This window comes from Acipenser ruthenus, chromosome 4, assembly GCF_902713425.1.
Source record: "Acipenser ruthenus chromosome 4, fAciRut3.2 maternal haplotype, whole genome shotgun sequence".
NCBI lineage: Eukaryota > Metazoa > Chordata > Actinopteri > Acipenseriformes > Acipenseridae > Acipenser > Acipenser ruthenus.
This window is the reverse complement of record NC_081192.1, coordinates 91,062,359-91,088,874: the sequence shown is the minus strand read 5'-3', so window position 1 is coordinate 91,088,874 and position 26,516 is coordinate 91,062,359. Positions and strand designations below refer to the sequence as shown.

General features: G+C 39.8%; 1 protein-coding gene across 1 annotated transcript in view; it reads right to left on the bottom strand.

Moving 5' to 3' along the window:
• Nucleotides 1-3,802: 3,802 nt before the first annotated feature.
• Nucleotides 3,803-26,516, bottom strand: part of LOC117400332 (late secretory pathway protein AVL9 homolog) — a 30,790-nt gene continuing 8,076 nt past the window's right edge. Inside the window, exons 2-16 of the mRNA XM_034000147.3 lie at nucleotides 21,309-21,429; nucleotides 19,646-19,731; nucleotides 19,475-19,546; nucleotides 18,912-19,001; nucleotides 17,357-17,423; nucleotides 17,127-17,167; nucleotides 16,055-16,093; nucleotides 15,743-15,812; nucleotides 14,030-14,559; nucleotides 11,242-11,376; nucleotides 10,442-10,661; nucleotides 10,031-10,148; nucleotides 8,625-8,678; nucleotides 6,324-6,412; nucleotides 3,803-5,800 (exon numbers count right to left, since the gene is read on the bottom strand). Of these exons, the coding sequence (XP_033856038.1) occupies nucleotides 5,685-5,800; nucleotides 6,324-6,412; nucleotides 8,625-8,678; nucleotides 10,031-10,148; nucleotides 10,442-10,661; nucleotides 11,242-11,376; nucleotides 14,030-14,559; nucleotides 15,743-15,812; nucleotides 16,055-16,093; nucleotides 17,127-17,167; nucleotides 17,357-17,423; nucleotides 18,912-19,001; nucleotides 19,475-19,546; nucleotides 19,646-19,731; nucleotides 21,309-21,429 (1,848 nt within the window). The 3' untranslated portion in view covers nucleotides 3,803-5,684. The remainder of the gene's footprint in view (nucleotides 5,801-6,323; nucleotides 6,413-8,624; nucleotides 8,679-10,030; nucleotides 10,149-10,441; nucleotides 10,662-11,241; nucleotides 11,377-14,029; nucleotides 14,560-15,742; nucleotides 15,813-16,054; nucleotides 16,094-17,126; nucleotides 17,168-17,356; nucleotides 17,424-18,911; nucleotides 19,002-19,474; nucleotides 19,547-19,645; nucleotides 19,732-21,308; nucleotides 21,430-26,516) is intronic.

The window sequence follows — 26,516 nt, the reverse complement described above, 5'->3', positions numbered from 1 at the left end:
CATTGACGGTCCATTGCAGCGTTTAGTCCATTTTAAGCTGACTAATGCTGGGACTAGAAAACCCACAGGAACTGAACAAAATGAGTTCCAATTGCAGCTTACTAATAAGATGAAGTTAATTAGCTAATCCGATCAAGTGGATTAAATTAGACTGATCACGGAAACCAACCTGTAGAGCAGTATATAGAGAATATAAACCAGGATCTTAGACGATTTGAACAATCTGCATTGCAGAGGGCGCATGTGTAGGAGACCCAATGGAACGGTCTGGGAAGCTGCTGCCATCAAGCCCAGAAGTTTTTGGAACGTCGCTACTGTGGGTGCTCTGTTGAGAGTGGCCAGCATGACCCTGGAGTCCAAGCACACTCCTAGACAGGAAGCTGTCTGGGAAGGCGTGAGCTGGCTCTTAGGATGATTCACCGTTGGCTCTTAGGGTGATTCAGTCACCTGGCCCGATTGACTGCAACAGCTGTTGCATTGTCAACATTTTGAGCCTCCTTAGGCTCAGATACAGGTTGACCTGTCTGAGGTCGAGGCTCAGCCTGACACCACCATCCCACTTGGGCACTAGGAAGTACCTGGAGTAGAACCCTTCCTCCAACTGGAGGGGGTCTGTCATGCGAATCACCCATTTTTGCAGCACAGCTACTACCTCCTGAGACACCACATCCTGTGGGTCCATAACTGAAGTCGCAGTCATGCCCCAAAAGGGAGGGGGACCGTGCTTGAACTGCAGTGAGTAGTAGTCAGTCTGAACGGTAGTAAGCACCCACATGTCTGTGGTGCACTGACGCCAATAGTCCAGATGGCCCCCTGATAAGGGGCCCTGGGCCTGTGGCAGCAAATTCCTAGGGCTGTTGCTTAGCCTGTGGCTTCTGTCTGAGCAGGGCGGCAGAACCTATTAAAGCCTCCACGGTGAGCAGTTGTGGGCCGGTTCTGAACATCACCCTTGGCAACGGGTTTACATACTGGAGGTGGTAGCATGGGAAGCAGGTGAACAAACTCCTTAGTGGATTCCCGCACACAGTGACAGCGCTGCAGCATCTTGTCCACATTTTCTCCACATCGTGCATCCTGTATACGGCATCCATCGAACGGGAAACAGCAGGAGCTGCTGATGGACGGTGCCAGGAAGACTGGTGGGAAACAGCTGTCCAGAGCTTTTCCATCTGATCCGGAATGGTAGAATGGTGACTCTTTTCCTCCTTTTCTGCAGGGGAGAGGAAGGAGAGGCAGAGCTTGAGGAGGATGAGGAAGACTGAGGATGGTTTCCTACGTGGGCTACTTTCCGGGGTGCGTCGTCCACTCTCCCCTGGCACAAAGCCACGGGGTGGTGACGCAGCCACCTCTCTACAAGAGGGTGATGGGGAAGAGTGCTGAGCAGGAGTAACAGACAAGTGTGCACTTAAAAAAAGGAGCACAAAACTCGCAGAAGCTGCGATTAGCCAGAGCCTCCTTGGCATGCTCTGGCCCCAGGCAGGAAGAGCACCTGCCGTGCTTGTCCTCAATAGGCAGACTGGCCTTGAATGTCTCGCAGGGATAGAACCTGTGTATGATGCAAGGAGAAAGCAATGCAGTGTACAGATACAGTTATACAGGTGCTACCTCAATCTGCTTATAGATATCGATCGGGCACATCAAGACCCGAACAAGACCGGTTTGGTACCGGACCGGTGACATTAGCATCCGGTCGGTACGGGTATGGTCTGGGATGGTGCCGGGACGGGTACGGTACCGGGTCAGGAGCGGAGCGGGTCGGTGACCTCGGTACCGGATCAGTACAGGTCCACCGGTTCACGGTCACCATGGGTGGCAACGTACAGGGATGCCCACCTGTAAAAGCCACTGGCAAAACCACTCAGTCAGTACCACACACGAGACTGAGGGAAGCCTGCTTTTTAGAATGGACTAGCAACCTTCATAATGGTGATGCTAAAAGCTGTCATCAAAACGGCATCAAGATACTGTGGTTGAAATTGTAAGCAACAACAACTGAGCCCAGCAGCTGCTCATACTGCTCGTGTGCCTTGAGCACCACGTTGCAGACAGGCCTGCGTGCAGTATCTGTAAAAAAAAAACACACCCTCAACAAAACACGGTAATTAATTATACAATTACATAAATTATATAAAACATACTGTATGGTGCTAAAAAGCAAAAACGAGAATTAAAATAAGCTCCAGCAGGAGCTAAGCAGCCTGGGGGGAGATCACAAAGTCCGTCGACTTATGTTGCTGGATCCCTGGGAAGGAGCGACTCAAGCCGCTGGCTTCACATGGGGCACAAGGCCGCAGCGGGACGTAAAAAGCAATAGGGTGTAGTGCACACAAAATGCATAATTAGAAAAAAACTATTACCAGCTTTGGTATACAATATTCAGGTTTCGGGTCTTTAGGAGGTAAATACCCATACGGTAATGGTTACATTTCGTACTTGAAATGGAACTACAAAACAGTGGGGAAGTCTATAGTAAGATACATCACATTGATACATTGCTCGTACCAACATCTACCACAATGCAAATGCAGTTATTGTCGTTAACATATTTTATTTATTATTGTAGTGGCAGTAAGAATCCAAGAGTACAACTTATCTTCCAGAACTGACAGCTCTTTTATTAGCAGATGGAATAAACAGCACACACCCAAGTTGGTTCGCAGGCCGCTTATATAACCCCAGTCCCTTTAAAGTTGCAACATTCATGCAGATTAGCCTATAGTCCTGTTCGGAACTAGTCCGATAGAAAGGCCCGGGCTGTTCTGGCTGGCCGATCGGGGTGCTTCTGTCATGCTCCCCACCCCCGTTTCACTAAAATTGATCTTTGATTTATATTTATATTTTATTTTTGATATTCCCCATGCAAATTATGCAGCTTATTAATTAAATTATTTAGTGTAGTATTTTAAATCTAAAAAATAAAAGTTTTCTGCCAGCTTCTGATAAATTCATCCAGTCAGAAGTTAGTTTATTTGTTCATTCCAAATATGAAGGTCGTCTTATTTACATGTTACATTTCATAGTTGTTTGGTTCAAATTTTGATAAATTAGCAGATAATTTGTATATTCTGCAGCAAACAAACAAAAAACATCTGTCCCTATGTGTACTAGTTTATTGTGTCTTGTTTCACAGTCCAACTGTTGTAATATAGAAAGTGGAATGAATTCCTATTCAACACATTCAATAATCCTTTTTTTAAAGTCTGTACTCTAGATTATCTATTTACGTCAGAAACTGGGTTTGTTTTGGTCATCTGCGTATTGTGCAGTCATTTGTGTCATGACATGATGGTATATTGATTGCATTTCCTATGGCTACAGGGTAAATAACCACTTTAAACTGAACACCCAACAATGCCTTCATACATCATTCAGTGCATTAGAAAAATATATCTCTATGTATATGTTTTGTATCACCAGTCAAAAACAGTTTCCGTTGTTAATTCCATGTATTATTGTACTTCAATGCATTTGCTGGTGATAGTTTTTGTATTGTTAAAAGGGATTTGCTGCAGTTACAAATTTACGGTGTTATGTTATAAATGCGCATGTAATTCTTCTACTAGAAGGGAGTATGAATTGTAAGAACTGTCTTAATTTCTCTCTCTTGTTGCTTTTGTTAAGTGACCTACATTTTTAGAAGTGGTCATGCAATTCATCTGTAAAAACAGGACACTGAAAAGAAGGGTAAGATTCCGGTATTTCACTCCATAACAACCCACCTCTTTATTTGAAGAGCATTATAGTTGTTTTATTCTATAAATCCACAACTGGCAGATTAATGAACACAAATTAAACAAAGAGAGTTCAATGCTATTTTTCAATATATTTTAATAATGTGTACAAGGGGTCTTTCAGTCACTGAAGAAACAGCTTTTAGTGTGAACAAGACACATTTTACATTTTAAAATACATTCATACATAAAACACCCAAACACAGTGCTGTACACAAAATAGAAATTTTGACCCATTGGTCTTCAAGAATTTTAAAAGCACTTAGCTCATTAACCAAATGACACTTCACAACTGTTTTTACCAAACAAAAAAAGGAACACAAAAATTGAGCTTTTCTTAAAAGAAAAAAAAAACTGATGTAAAACAATATTAAATCAACCAAATATTCATCTCGTGATTTTAAATACAACACATAATGAAGATAACAGATTTTTTTTTTATCCAAACCAAACTTGACATCAAACAGCATGCCCATAGTTCAATGTCAATTTCAAACATAAACTGTGTTAGAGGCAAAGTTATGCAATACAGTAGAATGGGTTTATTTCTTTGTGCACACACATACTACAAGTAGTACTTCATTTTTGTTTTGTAGAGTGTCACCAAAACCACAGAAAATAGAGACTTCATGAAAGTTAAGAGACAAACCACAAAAAATAAAAATAAATAAATAAAAGAACAGAAAGTTCGCATGACAATCACTGTTCTCCAATCCAGGTACACGACACACCTGATATGGACAGAGGCTGCTTGTTTTATTGCCAGCCTTCATGAAGGTAGGACTAGAATGCCAATTGCTGATGACATGTACAATACACAGCTGCAGGGCTTGTACAATTGATCTCTGTTCAAAACAGGTGTTTTTCTTTCCAAAAATGGGTAAACGGTGCTGTTTAAATATTTGAGTCTTGTAAGAATTGTGCATTCTGTGGCTTGGCATGGTAAGTCTGCAACCCCTTTTCTTCTGATAGAAATTCAGCTAATATGGTAGCAAAGCCTTTTTGTTTGTATGTGTTTCTTTTCGAGTTTCCACAGAGGCTAACTTATACAATAGAAAAAAAATAAAAAACATATCAGACTTGTCATGCTTACTGTATCTAGCTACCGGTCTATTTTCAAAACAGTTAACAAGCTTATCTGTTAAACAAAAGTCCTTACAACATGCCGCTTTTCACAATTTGTGTGTGACATTTCTGGGCTGTCAGTGTCCTTTGGAAAATAATTACAAGCAATCAAATAAATTAAAACTACAGATTTAAAGTCAACTTGTCTGCAATGCAATTAAAACTGCTAAACCACTGTGAACAAATTGACAGTAAAACGGTGGGTGCAGTTTTGAGGCTGTACATGATCATTTCTGCAGCGCAACCGAACAATATTCAGCAACTTTAATAACTCTCACTGAAAGAGTCAACAGGACTTCAAAGACAACGTTCTGATGCAATTAGTTTCAAATTACTGTTCCAGCATTCATTTGTTCCAAATATTAATATTCAAGTGTATTCTAAAGATACTTTTAAGATACCTGGAAACAAAGGCATCTTCACAACAATTTGATTAATACTTACATATATAAAAGCGTGTATTAAACACTTGAAGCTAAAGTGCACCAGTTAAAGAAGTGAGGCTAACTTCAAATATTCTCATTGGAATGCAATTATGAACAGAGGTGAACCAGTCCTAGACTTTTAACTTCTAGATGAACTTTTCTTTTTAAAATGATTTGTACTGTTAAGTTTTCCACATGGTAATCATGTGTTCCAGTAATCACAACTGAACGCAACGCCTCTTCTAGTCTGAGAAGGGACAAACAACTGGTCTATTTAACCTGGAAACATGGTGAAAGACATTTATAAGGTTTAATGAAACTGGTTTTGTCCCTGGGAAAAAGTTGTGGAATGCATGTTTTTAAATCGACGCACAGCATTTTGTTTCTTTGTTGGAAAGTTGGGTCATGGTTTAGCTTCCCGCTGTTCGCTGTACCCTGGTGGAGCAGCCTGTGCGAAGGTTGAAAACCAGGAGGACATTGCCGACTTTGCACTGGTGAGAGCTCCTCCGACCGACTGACCTGCATTATGAGAAGGAGAGAAAGCACAAGCGAAGTATAGACACTAAGAAACACTCTTGTTTGTTTGGTAAGCAATTAGTTGCTGTCCCAGAAATTCTAACATCCCCCAGTAACTAGCTTAATATAAAAGGACAGTCCTGTCAATGTGTGTCTTCAAGAACACATGGTATTAGGACCAGCTGTATAAAGACCACGTCCCTTGGTTGTTGCAGAGGCATTCCACAAAAACAACTAATCAGTAAGAGAACAATATTAATTTTATAATAAGTGTTACCATGTGCACATGTAATATTCATATATGCTTATTTAGAATATATAACCATTTCCAATATCTGTCACCAAATATATACTCTTCAGTAAATAAAACTGCAAGAAATAAACTCAGTGTACTTTTGTTGTGTAGTTCCTTGCTAGTTTTATGCCATTAAAATCAATGTATTTCTCACTGAAAGTTTACTTAAAAATAAGATCCTTTACGTCCTACCAGATAAATCAATGGAAAAACGGCTTTGTGTATGCTTACCTACTGCCTTTCCTGTCTGCACAACGCTGCGGCTTGTGGTTATCACTGCATTACCAAGTTTCTTTCCTCGCTCACTGTTCTGTACAGAGCTGTAAAATCAAAAGGGAAAACGTATATAAGATTTGATATTGAGGACAGATAATGCAGCCTATAGGATTTTGTTTTACTGATAGAGAATACGAATTACAGCATCTTGTCTGTGAAAGATACATTTCGTGGCATGGCAACAAAACACTTCTCTAAACAACAAAGGGTTTTTTGTTGTTTGTTTATTTCCCAACTGTATTTAAAGCATATTCCCAACAAAAAAAAAACACTTTAATTGTAGAACATGTCTGGAACATACTGCCTCTGTGCTTTCAATATAAAATTATATAGTCTAAAGGGAAAAATAACATGGGAACTTATTTTTATAGAAATGTAGGTGTTAAACAATAATCATGCAAGACCATCCCATACATATACTGGAACATTTGCTGATTTCCCTCAGGAACAGATTGCCAGATCCAATCAGTCTAAGCAATCTGCTCCTTTTTATTCAGTATTGTAACAGCCCCTTCTATTACTTTCCATGTGTTTTATAACAGTGGCTTTGCAGTCTTTGTGGATGACTTTGACTTCAAAGAGAGTGCTTGTGGAACTACAGCCTGGAATCGGAATGGTTACCAAGGCAACTGTTGGCAAGCTCTGTTGAAGGAAGTTCTGGCAGACTAAGGATCTCCCACAATGCAAAAACGATCAATACAGCAGACAGAACAGCAAGCACTTGTGTTCCGTGGTTTTCCTGTCTTAATTAGCTGCTGAAAACGACACTGTTGCCCTTGGGTAGCCTTCAACACTGGTACAATAACATCCAAGCATCTGCTTTACCATACTACAACAGAACTGTAATACAGGGATAACGCCCATTCAAACTGTGTGGTGTGGGCTTCGAAACCCAATTACTAAGTATATTTAGTGGCCCCAGAAGTAAAACCTTAGTTCTTCCCCTGTTGGAGACATATTTAAAAGTGTACAAAGAATTCACATTTGATTTGAGTTGAAGCAGTGGTTTACAAATAAAGGACTTCAGAGAGAATTATTGTGCAAAACTGCATTTTCTTTTAAAAATAGAAACCTATTAATGTTGCAATATTGTTGAGGGCTGTTAAAATATGATCCTGCAAAGCTATCAACAATTAAGTGTTCATTATACACCAACCTTGGCTTAGAAGAGTTGAGCAAGTAAACATGTAGCATGTAACTCTAGAATGAATGTTTGTGAGAAAGCAATTTAACACGGTCCATATTACGTTTCCATTGCACTTCCCCAGAATGAAAACCTATCCTCATTGTCCATCTGTGTGCAAGAACGATAACTATCTCATGACGAAAGCATAATGTAAACAAACTTCGGAAATGGTTGTGTTGACTCATTGTGCACTGATTAATTACAAGAAAATGGAAAAGCAATGCTACAGGACTGCATTGTATTTTGTGCGTTTAAATATTCACCAGCATCAAATATTTTTTCCAGGATAGTGAAATCAATTTGTATATCTATATCTATATCTATATCTATATCTATATATATATATATATATATATATATATATATATATATATCTCCCTTGAGAAAGATATGTACAACATATCGAAACGTTGGGCAGCTGGCTCTTTGAGCTAATATATATATATATTATATATATATATATATATATATATATATATATATATATATATATATATATATATATATATATATATATATACATATATATATATATATTATACAGACACACATTTCAATATGTCTAATAATTAAAACAGTGTCCTTATTGAGTAAGGAACTATGTACTTCAAATCCTGATGACTATTACTTTTTAGATTTAACCATGGACTTGTGTATCCTCTGTGCAATCCCTTTAGGACCACATAAGATGCAATACAGTCAGTAACCACAAGATGGCAGTATCTACACATTCAACAGTCACAAATGTGTAACATCTAGGAAAAGACTGTGAATCTGTAGAAACCTATTGATAGATCACTTTTTCCAAGCATGTGACCAGAAATCTATGATGCACTTTCTCTTAGTTAGAGCTGTTTTCCAAATGTCATGGAGCACACTTAATGAAATGGTGCTTTGACTTGAGTTTTCACATATTTTACAACGACAATTCTGCCAAATTTTTACTTCTCAAGTCTCTGTTTTATAAATTTAAGTCAGACTTCTTGACCCCTATTAAGACAAACAAAAAATAAATAAGCTTTTTTTGAAAATGTGATTTAAAAAACAACAACAACAACAACAATACTTACTGTGAGAGTCTCAGTTTCACATCTGCTACACTGTATTGCCCTTGGAATGGATGGCTAAAAGGGAATTGAATTTAAAAATAAAATAAATAGAACCTTTCACAATAAACAAATAACCCCAAATACCACTAATCAAAGACAGAACAAGTCAAAATCATGGTAGCACATTTAGAAGCTTATATTTTTTCGAAATTCAATAGCTTAAACAGTAAGTGGCGAGGGGTTCCGAAAAACAGTTACACACCCCCCACGTGTTTCTACAACTGTTTAAACAATGTACCTGTAATTATTCTTTTCATTGTTAACATCCTGACAACTTTTTACACTTATAACTTTAAAGTCTGTTTCAAAGCTCTTTTCAAAATGTTCACTCTAGTGCACGAGTTTGAGATCTGTCCTCTAAATCACTGTAGGAAGAGCGATTAAAAAAATAAATAACAACATAACAAGTGCTCTGGCTTTTCTGTTCTGTACCACATTATGGATCGTTATTGCTGTGTTACCTGTTTGACACCATGGGCAATAACCCTTACACTATCAGTGCACTAAAGAGGCTATTTTGAAAATAGCTTTTAAAGTTATAGGTGTACAAAGCTGCCAGGATGTTATCAATGAAAGAAACAGTTGTAGCAACACGTGGGGCCGTGTAACACTGTATTTTTCGGAGCCTCACTACTTATTGTTTAAAATATTATCATTACTATTATTAATTAATCATTTAGCAGATGCTTTATCCAAAGCAACTTACAGAGATTAGGGGGTGAACTATGTATCAAAAACTGCTGCTGCAGAGTCACTTACAATAGGACCTCGGTTTTAAATCCCATCCGAAGGGTGGATAAATAAATAAATAAATAAATCCAGAGTAGATTAAATATTGCAAAACTAAAGTGATTTATTTTTTACAGTTTTCTTTTATGATATTCTATTTTTGACTTCTATTATTTTTTTATTATATATTATAAAACATGCATAAACGCAACATACTGTATACCATATCCTGAAATAGTTTTACCATTACATTATTATTATTATTATTATTATTATTATTTATTTCTTAGCAGACGCCCTTATCCAGAGCGACTTACAATTGTTAAAAGATATCACATTATTTTTACATACAATTACCCATTTATACAGTTGGGTTTTTACTGGAGCAATCTAGGTGTCCCCCACCTGGGATTGAACCCACGACCCTCCGGTCAAGTGTCCAGAGCCCTAAACACTACTCCACACTGCTGCCCTATTACATTACAGATTGGGCACGAATCTGAGAAGTAAATTAAGCAGACACGAGCAAAGTGCATTACCAGTGTTCTCCCCTCCACATACACTAACTTTGATATTCGTCTCGAAACCATATCTAAAATGGCAGAACTCACTGCAAATTTAAACAAGTGTATCCTTACCTGGGTGTGATCTCTGACAGAGCAGGGTGCTTGTTACTGTACCACACTCTGTAGTTGTGTGTGATCTTCCAAGTGTTTACAAATGCTGCCCCATAGTCCGCCAACATCTTTTCATTATCTGAGGGAACAAAAAAGAAATGGAAGTAGACTGAACATTTGTGTGTGTGTTTTCTGCTGCGTTTAAATAAAGACTAAATAGCTTTATGAGCAAGTGGGGGTTTACAGTTGTAGGTAAGATGAGAATCACAGCTCATTTAAATCGACCTTGTGTAAAAATTTACAGAATCAATGTGAATGTGTCGTCACTTGACCATCTTAACCGTGAAAAACAAATTGAAATCTATATTTATTTTAAATGTTAAATGAAATATTAACCACAAGGATTGTTCAGCCAGTTTCATCAGGACTAACCTTGCAGTAAGCTGGTAGACAGAAGAGAATGCAGGTAGAGTCCGAACTGAGCTCTGATCCACTCGTCTCCCCCCTCCCAGCCTGTACCATCCAGAAACACATCGTCCCGGTTCTCGGTGACGTGCTTCACCAGGTAGTCTGCAAACCGCAGGTCTGCTGTGGTCAGGCTGAGCACCTTTCTCAGCTCAGGGTCCTGGATATGTATCCGACCCTCTTCCACCTGGAAAAATATTTGTGTTTTTAACAAGGGGTTTGTAAACATGTACACGCTTCAGCTTTGATTACTAATTTTTATACTAAACCTAGAGATATCAAAAACTTGTTTCATTCAGTTTGTTATTCTCTGGGAGTTACGGTCCAGCCAAGTAAAAATTTTGATGGATGGAGGAAAACTACTGTGACTACCTATACCATACATAACTGTATTTACAATGTTTTTAATGCATATTTATGTAGATTATAATATTTTATTCAAATTAATTTGAGTAATCACTAACTGGTTTTTAATAAAATGCTGCCAAAACTGATCACCACATGCAACTCATACAACCAACAGAGCTGAACTTGGTTACATTGTGTGGATCGATATACAGGTAATGGTCATCACATTACAAAGCACCAGAACCAATGGTTTCTAATTAAGCTTCAATAGCTTGAGATGAAGGGTTAGTATGTCTCATCAATCTCTTGATGAACTGCACAGTATCAGGTCAAGACTTGTAATAGATGTACTGGCTGCACTATAAGCAAGGGTTAATAAACAACGAAACCATCAACGAAACAAACAAGGCCAGCCTCACGTCCACAATGGCGTCGCTCAGGTGCCTCTGCTGTCGAAAGAGGATGTTGGTGGCTCCCGCGACAAATCCACGCACAGCCACATCTGAGAGAAGGTGATGTTGCTGCAGGGCCATGTAGGGCAAACACAGGTAACCCTGGCAACAAAAACAGAAGACTGTGATCACTCCAGCAGGACGCACGAACAGAGCACTGACTAGCCCATTCTCTACCTTTCAATCATGAAGTGATGTTTTCACTTCTCACCCAAAACTCTGTGTAATTGTCATTTATACAATTTACACCAAGCATTATTCAGTCAGTTCACCTGTTTTATAGTTGCATATGTAACTTACAGTAGACTTCACAGTACATGACACAAACATTGTTTTGACACAATTAAGAATGTATTTTCTTAGCTCTTGTTAACAATACCAGCATTATCATTGAATATATGAAGTTGGCTTCTCAAATGGTTTATGAGATTGCCAATGTTAGACATTTAGAATTACTAAATGTTACCAGAAATATGCATGTGAAAGTAATCACCATATACAGTGTAAGGCTACTTATAGGTTATAGATTATTTAGCAGACGCCTTTATCCAAGGTGTCTTACAGAGACTAGGGTGTGTGAACTATGAATCAGCTGCAGAGTCACTTACAACTACATCTCACCCGAAAGACAGAGCAGAAGGAGGTTAAGTGACTTGCTCAGGGTCACACAATGAGTCAGTGGCTGAGGTGGGATTTGAACCGGGGACCTCCTGGTTACAAGCCCTTTTCTTTAACCACTGGACCACACAGCTTCCTATACTTATTTAACATTTGGTATTAATTCATAGTCTATTAAATATAAACATTAGTGTTGTACACTTTAATACTGTAATTATTTTAAATTTTATTTCAACATTCCAAATATGTTAGTTTAATCTCACCGTTTAAACATTTGCAGTAAGAAAATAAAACACCCCAATCTAAGACCAATACATTACATGAAAATATGCTGAAAATACATTTCTAGGAAAGATGCTGCAAAAGTTTTCTTGATAAAAGTATACAGTGGTTATGACCAGGGATCCTAGGAATCCGTTTACTGTGGAATTTCTTGTTTTACACTTGGGGTGGAGCAAAAAACATGCAAGTCTTTTTTTTTTGTTTGTTTGTTTGTTAACCAAATCAATACACTTATCATATATAATCATCAACACAGATAAACATACTTGTTTAATAAAACTGCTTCTGGAGTACAGAGGTCTAGGTTGAACAAGGCACACTGTCTCATTCATGCTGAAACGTAGCTGCAGTTTACGTCAGTATCCAGTGCGTTGTTACTACTGAACAAGCTGTTTAAAGTTGACGAAAATGATTAAAAAAAAAATCACTCCTAAAATTCGGGTCATTGAGTTTGGAAATAGCCATCCTGATAACAAAGACTAATTCGGAGATAAATGATTGATGGCAATGGTGAGCTTGTAACTTCCTTAGAATTTGAAAATGTACCAGTAAATACTTCCTGTGTTAACTGTTATTATTCAATAGTGCTGTCTGTTTATGTTATAACGGGAATGGGTGGGGTGGGGGACGACGACTCGATTTTGGCCTTTTATTTTAATTTATTTTAATTTTTTTTTTTTTTTAAATAGGAGAATTTTGTTTCTTTTATTTCAGAAAACTAGGATCCCTGGTTATGACTATAACTTATACTTTAAGGATCCATGAAATAAGCATATTTATTTATACTGCATGAATCTATAGTCCCTGCTTTACAGACTTTCTGGTTAACAGACAAAAACTAAAATAAGAGCGGTACTGTAGCAGCCACTAAACTGAATCACATGTTCCAGCTGACTAACACAGGGCCCCAGCAGTGACTTAGCAGTTTCCAGTTACAAAAACAGTGCAATACAGCTGGCAGGGATCTCCATATACTGAACTGGGCATCAGGTGGATCTCTCTGGCTATATTACAGTGGAGTTAAATTGGAAGAGTCTTCACAGTACTTTACTGTATTAAACCTGACACTGTGCAGATGCTGGATCACATTTACATCCAGGCAAATATCATATTCTGTTGCTTTTATCAGGACACAGTTACAATCACCTAAGAGCACAAAGCACAGTATGTATCTGCTTTATAATATAGTAGATTTGCTATGCACCCAAAAGTCAATTAATATTGATAAGGGGTCCATTTTGAGTAACACGGCCCAGAAGCTGCCAAGCATTGCCAATAATGGGAACCAAGAGCCTTGTTTTAAAAAACAATTTAGCTACAAAAAATACATCATGGTGCTGATGCATGTCACTAAAATACACAAGACTGTAAAAAAGAATATAAGCAGGAGTCTGTTGATCGGTTACAGCACCACAGAATCCATACAGATTCTGGAGAAAAAAAAAAAAAAAAAAGGGTCACCCCAAACCTATAGCCAACAGCTAGAAAATGATGCTTTCGTGCAAAAAATGTGTTCAAACAAAACAAGGACACACATGTGCTTTTAAATGCCAAAGCACTTTAAAATAAAAAACGTAGTTACTGGAAACAGTATAAATGTCATTTAGTTTTATACTGACCTTATTAGAACATGTCTTCATTGGGCAGACATTCCATAGCAAATCATATCATCAGGAAACCATTTAGAAATTGCACACTGCACTCAACATTAATGCAAAAGCTAGGTCCCCCTTTTAATAAGGCCAATAATAAGTCCATAATTAATTATAACTTACATGACTTCACCAAAATAATACCTGTAATTATTTTTGTCGCCTAAATTACCTTTTAAAAAAGCCTCCAAAAACCAACATACCTTAGTAAAAACCGCCAAAGGCAAGCCAAACTGGTCTTCTTCCAGCCCTGACACAAGGCCTTGGACGAGTACTGTCTGCCCAGTGTTGGGCTGGGGCTGCACAGTGATAGGGAGTGTTCTGGAGGGGGCCAACTCGCTGGGAAATGTTTCCGGGAGCTCGAAGGAGTCTTTTTCCTGAGTTTCTTCTTTTGGAGCCCCTTCTTCCAGGGCGCTGGGGTCCAAGGTTTCCCAGTCGCTCTCTGAAGAATCCGGAGAAGTTCTTGATGGGGGCTTTAGATGATGGTTGTCCCTAGTCAAGGATTGTGACATTTCTTCCTCTTTAAGCTTGGCCTGGTGGGTCTCATTCTGATTCACCCCAGAGGTCTCCTTGGCTTCTCCACCACTTTCTTGGTTGGAGTTTGAAATGTCTGAAACAGAGACTGAAACATAGTCCTCAGAACCGCCAAGGACTTCAATCAGATTGAGGTCTTCAGAGGTGCTCTTCCTCGGTTTGTAATGGGAAGAGTCTGCAAGGCCATGCTCAATCATTCCTAGGAAACAAGAAAGCATTTTAATCATGTTTTTCATTCTGAGTAATTGAATCAGTATTGAATTGTTTTTATCATATTGTTTTCTATCCAAATGTGGTGAAGCAGTACAATTCCTTGGGGAGTGGTACCACAGTTAATAGATTGCCCAGGACAGATTGAAAATATCAAAACAATCCTTTTTATGTTCAAATAAATGGTGGTTTGGACTTTATTTTACTGTTTACTGTCAGAAGTATGAGTTTGTAAATAGAAGCCAGTCAGATGCTGCTAGCAAGTCAGGAGCGACCTGACAGAGAAAATGATAGCCCTGAACTGTAATTGGTTATCAGGAATGCTTTGGCTGTGATCTTGATGAAGAAAATATTGCATCACTTGTTAATGCATTATTTTGAAATATTTATAGTCATTAAACAAAAAAATGCATATGCTATTGCAGTGTTTCATTACATTCATAAACATTTATTATTATTATTATTTATTTAATAACACTTCTAGTCATTTGCAATATAGCTCATTTATAATTTATATGGGAACTGTGATTTGGAACATGGCTTCATAAAAATGTTGTGCTGCTGACAAAAAATATAGATTTCTATAGATTTCTTTTTAAAAATTGTTTTAATATATAGGCCTACACCACATACTTCATAATTTCTGGAAGAGTTTTACATTTTAATATGCATTACATTTTTTGATGTCGGTCTTCAGAGCACCTGCGTATATGGTTTCAAACCTGACACACAAAAGATAAATTTCAAAATATGAAATTATCTGGAATAAATCACTTCACACAAGTGTGTAAGAAAATAGGTATTATTTTTTTAGAAACCTTTCTTTTTTATTATTTTTTAAAGATCAGCACAATATGTTATGAAGCCTGTAGGACAAGGAGGTGTGATGAATGAAGTAGTTTTCACAGCTTCATTTTTCACACTGTTTGCACTGGCTAGTGGTTTGCTTCATCATTAAACTGAGCCCAAAATGTCCAAAACAAACCACATATTTTTAATTTGGCTTTACAAAGACCCTTTTTTGAGCTCTCTGCCAATAAACTGAAGCTTAAAGAGCCAAACTGAAAATATAACTTTCATTTGTATTGATGCTGAGAAACAAAAGTGTATTTCTAGAGTATGAAACAGCCCCTTTCAATGATGACTGCATAGCCTAACCAACTGTTTCTTACCAGGAAAAAGTGATAAAATGGTCATCAGAGCTCCTACGAGTCTGTTGACTGGTGACACATAAAACAGGACCTAAACACAATACATCACGTTAGTTAGTCGTACACAACCACAAATCAATTACGTTATTTCTTCAAAAAGACACAACAGAGAAATCTAATTCTGTTTGGTCTCAAACTTCAATTAAATTACCTTGCCAGACTGTATTTCCAACTCTGGAAATACCTTGCCTTTTAGTGTGGTTTTTAGTTTCAATGTTACATATTTACACTTTCTTAAAATATGGTAAATTAAAATAGGACATATTATATTACCTTTTTTTCCAGCAGAATCAACTTAAACAGAATCAGGACCTGTAAGCATAAAGAGTAAAATGGGTAATACTCTCACTTGTAAAAAAAATGAATTTCTACAAAAGTAATTTTTTTCCTTCACTACTTTAGAGTTAATCTGCACCAGTTTTTTTTAAATAAATTTAGTCGTTGCCGCTTCCACCCCTGCGCTGACTCGGGAGGGCGAAGACGAACACACACTGTCCTCCGAAGCGTGTGCCATCAGCCGACCACTTTTTTTCACACTACGGACTCACCATGCAGCCACCCAAGAGCTACAGCGTCGGAGGACAACGCAGCTCTCGGGCAGCTTACAGGCAAGCCTGCAGGCGCCCGGCCAGACTGCAGGGGTCGCTGGTGCGCGGTGAGCCGAAAACACCCTGGCCGACCTAACCCTCCCTCCCCCCGGGCGATGCTCGTCCAATTGAGCGCCGCCCCCTGGGAGCTCCCGTCCTTGGTCGGCAAAGGAATAGCCTGGACTCGAACTCGTGACGTCCAGACTACAGGGCGCATCATGCACTCTAGGCAAGTGCTTTTACTGGATGCGCAACTCGGGAGCCCTATAAATGTTTTCTAATGGTTCAGCAGTCAACCTGTGCTCAGAGCTGCACACATAATTAGTAATGTTAGGAGGCTGTGTGGTCTAGTGGTTAAAGAAAAGGGCTTGTAACCAGGAGGTCCCCGGTTCAAATCCCACCTCAGCCACTGACTCATTGTGTGACCCTGAGCAAGTCACTTAACCTCCTTGTGCTCCGTCTTTCAGGTGAGATGTAATTGTAAGTGACTCTGCAGCTGATGCATAGTTCACACACCCTAGTCTCTGTAAGTCGCCTTGGATAAAGGCGTCTGCTAAATAAAGAAATAATAAACAAATAATAATGTTTCAAATGTTTTCCACAAAAACTGTGAAACCAGCCATTATCATTTTATTTATCCCCTTGGAAAATGTTTAGAGTGTTAAGGTCTAATCCCATTGTTGTAAAGTTGTGTGTTGTAGCAGCATAACAATACATGATGTTGGGAGGGTGCATCATGAAGGAATTAAGGAAATTACCTTATGTTGAAACTGAAGAATCAGATCTCGAGGAGATAAGCCTAGTAAAAAAAAGCTTTTTGTTAACATTATATAGTGTACATACATAGGCAGAAATGGTAGTAATGAAGCCACATTTAACATGTTATTTAAGTCGAAGTCTTTTCAAATAATATTTAGGATTACAGTAATTCAATTGTTTCTGTTTCAGTTATTGAGTGCAGGTATTGCCCGATAGTGTTTTTCCTTACCAAGATATACCTGGGATCCCTCCAGTGATGTCCCACGCAATGATCCATTCATGTGATCATAAAGTTCCTGTCATAAAAGTCAGATTATTTAACTTATTCAAACTACAATGGACATTACTGCAAATAGCGAACAGCAAACAAAAAACAACATTTTTGTTGTCATATATTTTTATGTCAGACAAGAGTGGCAGACATATTTTAAAAGCCTGTTTAAGTATTTAGAAACATCTTAAAGGCATATAGGTAAACCCAAAGCCATGGGCAGATCTGACGGACAAATATTAAATATTTAAAATCAACTTTTATGGAACTACCACAGGCAAAAATAAAGCCGCCTATTGCCGCATTCTCCATGTATTTATTCTCCATGTGCATCGAACCCTATGTAGGTCCATTTTGCTCATTCTTCCATTTCTTAATGCGAGTGCCATCTTAACCTCTAAATTAAGACAATTGCACACGTGTGCCTACACATGGAAAGAGGAATGTGGCAATAGACTAAGTTATCTTCTTCAAATCAACCCCATGTTAGTTCAATTGAAGGTGAAATAACAAATATCCTAAATATTTAATTTATGTCTGTCACTTTCTTGGTCCCTCAAAATTCCCATCTTATATATACAGTAGACTCTTGTACAAGAGTGTCTAAGCATAGAGCACCGCAAAGGTAAGGGAGTGGTGTTACTCAAGAGCTAGCAACAGCTTGACATCAGGCACATATGTACGGATACAAAACAGTGCAGATACATATTACTTCATACAGAATTTCACAACCATTTCTTTTTCAGTTTACTTGGAGTTTTCATGTAAGTTGTTTCCAAACATCATCACCTTTTTGAGCACATTAAATGTAAAGATAATTTACTAAAAAGAAACACAAACACACACACATATGCTCTCTTTTGAGGGTAACTGACTTGATCTAAACAGCAGTAGATCTATATGCTGTTTGGATCAAGGTAATTACTCTCAAAAGAGAACATGTGTGTGTGTGTTTGTTTTTAGTATATGATCTTTACATTTAACATGCTCAAAAAGATACCAGTAATTAAGAGTTTGTTTTGTAAGGTTATGCAAATTAAACACCTAACAGTGCATTTCTTTCAGTAAAAGTATGTAAAATACAAGAAATCGTGGCATCATAAATATTACCTATTTAGTGATTTAATGGACAGTGGTATTTAGATTCACCAATGTTTAGAGCAAATCGAATAAACACAGTTTTTTTAGTGATTTTCAGTAAGTTCATGCGTCACCTGTAGGGTCTTAATAAAAGTGCCTTCATTTTGCACAGTCTGAGCAGCCAGAACATGCACAAAACTGCACACGATGACAATGACATCCCCTATACAATAATCGACACCCTACACATGCCATATTATACAATAACACTAGGTTCTAATCGTGTCTTGTATATATGATTCATGGAGACGCCCAACATTCATCTTAGTATTAAATGGTTCAAGAGGTTTGGTTCATAAATAACTGTTAGGCTTTCAAAGAGTGGGCTGGAACTTAACATTCACATCAAGAAAATACTGATTCAAAAACCTACCTTTAAAATTGATATCTGGGAGAAATCTTTTTCTTCGAAGTAGGCATGGGTGATGAGTTGGAGCTTTGCTTGTAGCAACCCATACAACGGCTGGAACGAAGACAATAGACTGTTACACTGTGTAAACATACCACCCCACACTCTATCTCAGCTTGAACACAATTGTGTTTATCAATGCTAACACAACAATCTGCATACCAGTAACACTAGAATCCAAAAGTGAATTCTTCCATAGCAATGGTACATATTCTCATAGCAACCACTGTGACCTAGACTGACGTACTCACCTTTCAAATTAAGCTCAGGTTTGTTTTATTAAACCAATAGTAAAACCACTGATGTATCAAACTATGCAACAGAAGTCCTATATTCATCCCTGATTTTAATAAAATATGAATTTAAAAAAAGAATAGGGAGGCTCCAGCACAAACAAGTCTGAAAACCATTGCCTCAGGGGAGTTTATTTTAATCCACTAAATTAATCAAAGCACCCAGACTATACAAACTAATGGCTTTTGTACCAAATAATGAAATTAATATAGATAGTCTCAATCATACATTACCAGTCTACTAAGTACACAAACACTCTTCTGAACCGTCTCTCTTGTAACATCTGCCTGACGAACCTTAAGTGCCTATACAAATAAAAATAAAGGACAAAAGAAGAAACTTTAACTTAGCAAAAATTTGAAAGTCACTTATATTCCGTAGTCAGACTCCCTCTCTCTACTAACCTTAGCTTCTATCTGCCGATAGCAAGATACTCCATACACTGTCTTCCGATCACCATTTCGGGGAGGTAAGTGAAAATAGATAGTATCTATATTGTAAAAAAAAAATAAAAAATAGAAAGTGGTGGGACAAATATCAGAATATTTGAACAAATATTTTTTTGACATGTATTCGGATACCTTTCACTTATTTATCACCTCATCAGGATTTGCGCGACAGTTTCAAAAAAATGGCAAATTTGATGTGAGATGAATATATAAAGACAAAAATTACAGGATCAACACAGCAGCTTTTGGGCCTCTATTTAAAAGTTTTATACAGCAAAAAGTAAACAAAACCAGATTATGCGCACGCACACATAGTGATCTATGGAAAGCCATCTGGGACAAAAATGCGTTGTGCTGCTTTAGAGCAAGCCAGAATCTCATGGAACAGAAAAAAAGGCATGCACATCATTCTGAAATGCCTCGCTTGAACAGCGCCCAACTTCCTGAAAATGTTGTGTCGTGATTTTTATATAGACTGTATATATTATATATATTTTGTTGTGACTTTCTGTTAGGTGGAATGTAATAAATGAGAACCAAAATGGGAATTTTTTTTCCCCCTTCACTTTACAACGCCATTTCTACGTTTGTTTTATTTGAAGTGTTTATTTTAGTTAAATTTCAGTTTTCGTTTGCTTGTTCTGCTACAAAAAGGCACAAGTAAACCTCATGTTATTACTTTATGAAAATGTATCGATGGCCACTGTTTACTGTGAAGAAACAGCAATGGCAAGGAATGAAAAAAGGAGAAAATAAATAAAATGCGTTGTCAATTTTATGTACTATTTATTTCGGGAATAAACAAAACAACGTTTAACTTGAACTGCTATTTGGCATCCTTTGTTTTGTAGTTAATTCACTGGGGTAAAGCAAGTCCTACACAACTTATTCTTTACTCCTGGGATATGTTTCTATTTTATATATATGTTACATATTGTAAGGTCTTGCTGTAAAATAAAGGCACACACACAGGGCCACGGCCACGCCTCCTGCCCCTGCTGCTATGCTGTCTCTGCCTGCGTTCAGAGCAATATAATGGCTTTTATTACTTTTTGAAAAATGAATGAATATCCAAACGAATATTTAAATTATGAGTGAATATCCGTACATGAAAATCCTGTGCTCGTCCCAGCACTAAAATATAATTACTATAAGATACATAAAAAAATGTAACTATTTCTGAGCAAGTAGGATACTATCAAAACTTACCTACCACCTTACAGCTTGTTAACACTGCTACATTGAACAGTTTGGAAAGAAATGGCATCTCTGTTAGGTCATTGAAAATAGGCATTTGTCTAAATTCACCAACAAACAGAACAGTATATAATGTATATTTGAAGACTATGAAACAAAAACACAAATAATATATTATAGTGCTAGAAAACTAACCGTGATATGAGTGCTGAGGGTACACAAACAGTTCTATGTGGATTCATCAAGATCATTCCATTTCTTCACATTAATCTGTACTTTAGTGAATTGCATTAATGACAAAAACAAATTATTTAGGTATATAAATAGAATTTAAATACCAGCTTTCTTTAATACAATGTGCTTTAGACACTCAGACAAGAACTAGGTGGGTTTCATCAGTGCAATACAGCATCCAGCTTACCTTCTTGGTAATTATGGGCCCCGTCAGGCAGGGCTAGGAACGGGAGGTACTTCCACTCCTCAGGTAAACTGCTGTTGTCATGGCCTTCTCCTGGTATTAGTGGTGGGTATGAAAATTCAACCTGTTCAATACAAAACACTTGTGTGAATGGAAAAATGCTGCCTAATGAACATTGTGTACAGATAATGGCACGCACACAGAGACCACCGGTCAAAACACCAATGACCAGTCATACAGTACAAAAACATTGTAAAGCTCTAAAATTGTACTTGAAATAATTTTTATGTTTTGTTTAAAATGTTTTTGAAGTGATCTATACAGAGAGAAATAGTACAGTATATTGATATAGCCTCTATACAGTATAAAGCTGATGTTGAAATCCAACCATATCCCATTATAGTAAGGTGAGCAACATAAAGAGACACCAACTATTATTACAATACTGGATAACACTAGAAACAATGATCCTTAAAGTAAGGTTTCATTGCATTTTGTACACCGCTGGATTTAATGCTGTACTTGCAAATTAATGTAAAATCCAGAAGTAAAACATAAATATATAAGGCTGTATGTGTAAAGTGTTTTATTAAGTTGTATTAGATTTCAAAACAGTGAATTTCTGGAAACAATTCAAGATGTCTTTGCTACTTATTTCAAAATCCACAAAAATGTTGGATTCTGTTTAAACTAGCTCTTCTGTGTCCAGTCTGAAGCTGGCTGTATCAACACATTTATTGTAAGTGTGGGTGTGCAGATCAACCAGAAAATAACCTACATTAATACCCCTTATAGGCCAGAGATACACAAGCATTTTTTTTCTTGGCAACACAAATGTTATATATTGTCTGCGTGTCAAAAACGTACACCTCACTCATGCATAAATATTTTGCTAGAGAGGTAATAGGGATACAGACAAGTGGTGTTTTGACCCACATGATGTTAGCTACATTTGCAGACTATAGAAAGACAGAAATGCTGGGGGGGGATGTAACACAGAAAACATGGCTGGTTTTATTCTTTTCTTGTTTACTTGTATTGGTATATAGGCAGCGGGCAGCTATATCTTCAGAACTATAACTCAATAGCAGGATTTTTTTCAAAAAGCAAAAACACACATGCAATGAAGTTACTAAACAGTTAACAACTCTGACATTTAGCTGGGGCTTGTGAGTAGTCCTAAATTGTTTTATTTTGTTATTTAGTGCTGGGATGAACATGTTCTTTTCATGTCCGAGTTCAAATTTTAAACATATATTCTTTCATTTTGTACCACAGTAAAAAATAAAAATAAAAATAATAATAATAATAATAATAATAATAATAATAATAATAATAATAATAATATTATTATTAATAATAATAATAATAATAATAATAATAATAATAATAATAATAATAATATCTCACAGGAGTAAAATAACCCCAGTACCCAATCATATGAATTATTAAATAGGAGGAGGGAAACACTCTTTAGTGGAATGAGTGTACAGTGGAATGTTTGTTTTTTTCCCCCCATGAGTCATTTTATTCATTGGTTTTCTTTATATTATATTTCTTGGTACTGTAATTTCCAGATAGAGCTCATCAAAAGACAAGAGGTCTTACAGTAAGAATAATAATAAAAAAGCACTTTGCATACTTGTTGCAATAGACATCTACACTACTTCCAATTGGCATCTGTAACAGGGAGAGATCTGGACTGGCCGTCTGACGCAGGCACGATGCTGCAGGGAGGGGGCGGCAGTCCCGTGGGGTCGGCCTGTCAGTCATGGCGGTGACACGGAGAGGTGGGGAGGAGGGGGTGTGCGCTTTCCCCCTCTCTGAGTGGCTGGTAGGCGGGCTCTAATGGGATTGTGTGCCCTATAAAAATAATACTCTGCTGTTTCCTCAGGTCTGCCCTTTTAAAGAAACAAACAAAAGACGTACTGGGAAGTACGGGAGCCGGGACCAAGAGAGAACCGGGACCAAAAAGAAAAACGAGGAAAACAACGAGAAAGAAAGATCCTAACTGTAGTGGGGAACCCGTGGGCAGACCCCGTGTGTACTAGTGTGAGGGTAGGCTGAGGAGACGGCCAGAGTAGGACGGAGACCCGGGCCGTGCGGCTAACGACGGCTAGGGTAACGCTGCCGAAGTGCAGCCCCTTTTCTTTTGTAGTTTTGTTACTGTGTTTTATTTTCCTGTTTTTTTTTCCCACCTTTGGTTTTGGAATTATTGTTTGAGCACTTGTAAGTGCGCCCGCACTTGAACCGTACCGGACTGGTATATCCCGTGGTTCTGTGTTACCATAGTTGGTACGCAGACCACGGTGAACAGCGCCCTCTGCGGGCTAAAAATAAAAAGTACACCCAGCACAATAAAACTGGGCACCTGTGCGGTGCTTCAAGTACACCTGCTGTTTCTTGTGTCAGTGAATCACCCACCCCCTCCCACACGTGGTGTCAGAAGTGGGATTCACTGGCATTGCCCATAAAGGCAGTGCACAAAATAAATCATGGATGCCACACAGTTCGCCGCCATGATGGACCTCCTGCGCCAGACCCTCATGGCTGCGGTGCAGGGGGCGGCTAGACCCGCAGCTCCAGACCCCCGGTTGCAGAGGCCCACGAAAATGACCACCGAGGATCGACCTGAGGCATATTTGGAGGTGTTTGAGGCCATGGCGACCTCGGCCGGGTGGGATCCGGCACAGTGGGCCAGCTACCTGTTGCCTCAGCTGACGGGAGAGGCTCAAGCAGCGGCGAGAACGCTGTCCCCAGCGCAGATGTTGGATTACCCAGTGCTGAAGACGGCTATCCTTAATCGCGTTGGGGCCACGCCGGAGGGTTATAGGAAAAAGTTCCGGGGAGAGCATTTCGCTGCAGGGGAGCATCCCCGAACCATCGCCCACCGTCTTAAGGATTACGCCATGGGTTGGCTGAACCCGGATGCCACCACCAAAGCCCGGTTGGTGGAAGTAATCGTGGTAGAGCGGTTCCTGGAGTGTTTGGCCCCGGGACCTCGGCTGTGGGTACAGCGGCAGGCACCTGCCACACTGGATCGGGCGGTCGAGTTAGCGGAACAATACCAGGCAGCGGAGCCAACGCCCACGAGACTGCCTGGGAAGAGTGTGGCTACCGAAGCACCCCCTCTACTGCGCCCTGAGAGGGCGAAGGGACTGGGGGGGAGGGGTAGCCAAGTATTTGGTCGAGGGGTGACCGCGGGAGCTCCCGGCCCGGGAACCGGAGCGGGGTGGGGTTCCCCGCGGGCTGCTGCGGTGTCGGACCGGGGTCTCGCGCAGCCACCTTATCGACGAGCCCCTTTGATGGCTCCGGTTTTTCCACCTCTTGCTGGAGCTCCGAGGCAAGAAACCAGTCCACCGAGGTGTTGGACGTGCAGGGAGGTGGGCCACATCGCGCGGGACTGTCCCGTGATGGAGTGTGACCTCAGCCGACCAGGTAAGCATGTTCAATTACCTCAGTCACTCCAGCAGACGGGTTTTGTTATTCCTGTGACAGTGGATGGTACAAAAACCCAGGCGCTCCTGGATTCAGGGTGTGGTCAGTCCCTAATACAGGATAGCCTAATCTCACCGGGGCATAAGCAAATATTGGGACGGGTGCATATTAAATGTATTCATGGGGATGTACGCTCATATCCTAAGGTTAACATAACGGTGAAAATTGGACAGCAGATGACACAGGTGCAGGTGGGGTTGTGTCCTCGATTGCCGGTACCGGTAGTTCTGGGACGGGACTGTGGGCAATTCAAAAGTTGGTTGGCTGCCCTGACGGCCCCGTCCTCCCTATTGGCTACGAAAGAGGAAGTAATTGGAGAGATCTTTCCCTTTCGGGACCCGGAGTGGTTTTGTCATAAATTTAAACCCCGTAAAACTAAACGGGAGCGCCGGGCTGCGAAGAATGAGGGCTGGCAGTGGAGGGGGCTTGAAAAGTTTCAGGTGGGGGCGATTGGTGAAGAGTCTGGGGGGGAGGCCGCGGAGCCAGCGCAGGGGTCTGGTTCGGCTGCCTCCGCTCAGGACCGACCTGATCCCGAGCTGGAAGCCATGGGAGCTGATTTTTTAGCTCGTTCCCGTGACTTCCGACTCGAGCAAGGGCGTGACGACGTGCTGGGCAGGCTCTTTGACCAAGCAGCTGTGGTTAATGGTCGGGTGGTCGAGCCCAGACGCGCCGCCACGTACCCTCACTTTGAAATCGCTCGAGACCTCCTGTACCGTGTCGACAAATTGCCCCAGACCGGGGAAGTGCGTCACCAGTTGCTGATACCTCACCCCTTTAAGGAGGATTTGCTGCGGCTGGCTCACGCTATTCCTTTGTCTGGTCATCTGGGCAGGGATAAGACTAAAGCAAGGCTTGTGTCACGGTTCTACTGGATGGGGCTGGATGGTGACGTCAGACGTTTTTGCGAACGTTGTGGGGAGTGTCAAAAGGCTAGTCCTAGAGCCGTTCCACGAGCCCCACTGGTGCCGTTGCCCCTAGTGGAAGCTCCGTTTGAGCGTATTGGAATGGATTTGGTTGGGCCGCTGGAGAGGAGTGCGGCGGGATACACACACCTATTGGTCATTCTGGATTACGCCACGCGTTATCCCGAGGCCATTCCCCTTCGCTCTACCTCAGCCAAATCTATTGCCAACGAGCTTGTGAAGGTCTTTTCCCGAGTGGGGATCCCCAAAGAAATACTGACCGACCAAGGCACCAACTTTATGTCCCGACTAATCCGCGGAACATGTAAACTTTTGGGGATTAAGACCATTAGGACCTCGGTGTTTCATCCTCAGACCGACGGTCTTGTGGAGCGCTTTAATAAAACCCTTAAGAACATGTTGCGCAGATTTATTAATAGTGATGTGCGTTACTGGGACCAGCTGATTCCTCCCCTTCTCTTTGCGATCAGAGAGGTACCCCAGGCTTCCACGGGTTTTTCGCCATTCGAGCTGCTGTATGGGCGAAGACCCCGGGGTGTGCTTGATCTGGTCAAAGAGATGTGGGAGGAGCAGCAGGATAATTCGACTAATACAGTCCGGTATGTGTTGGACCTGCGCAAACGTCTTGAGTCTGTGGGAAAATGGGCGCATGACAATTTGCAGCAGGCTCAGCACAGACAGGAGACGCAGTACAACCGAGGAGCCCGGTTACGCACATTTCAGCCGGGGGATAAAGTACTTCTATTATTACCCAGTTCTGAGTCGAAACTTCTGGCTAAGTGGCAAGGAC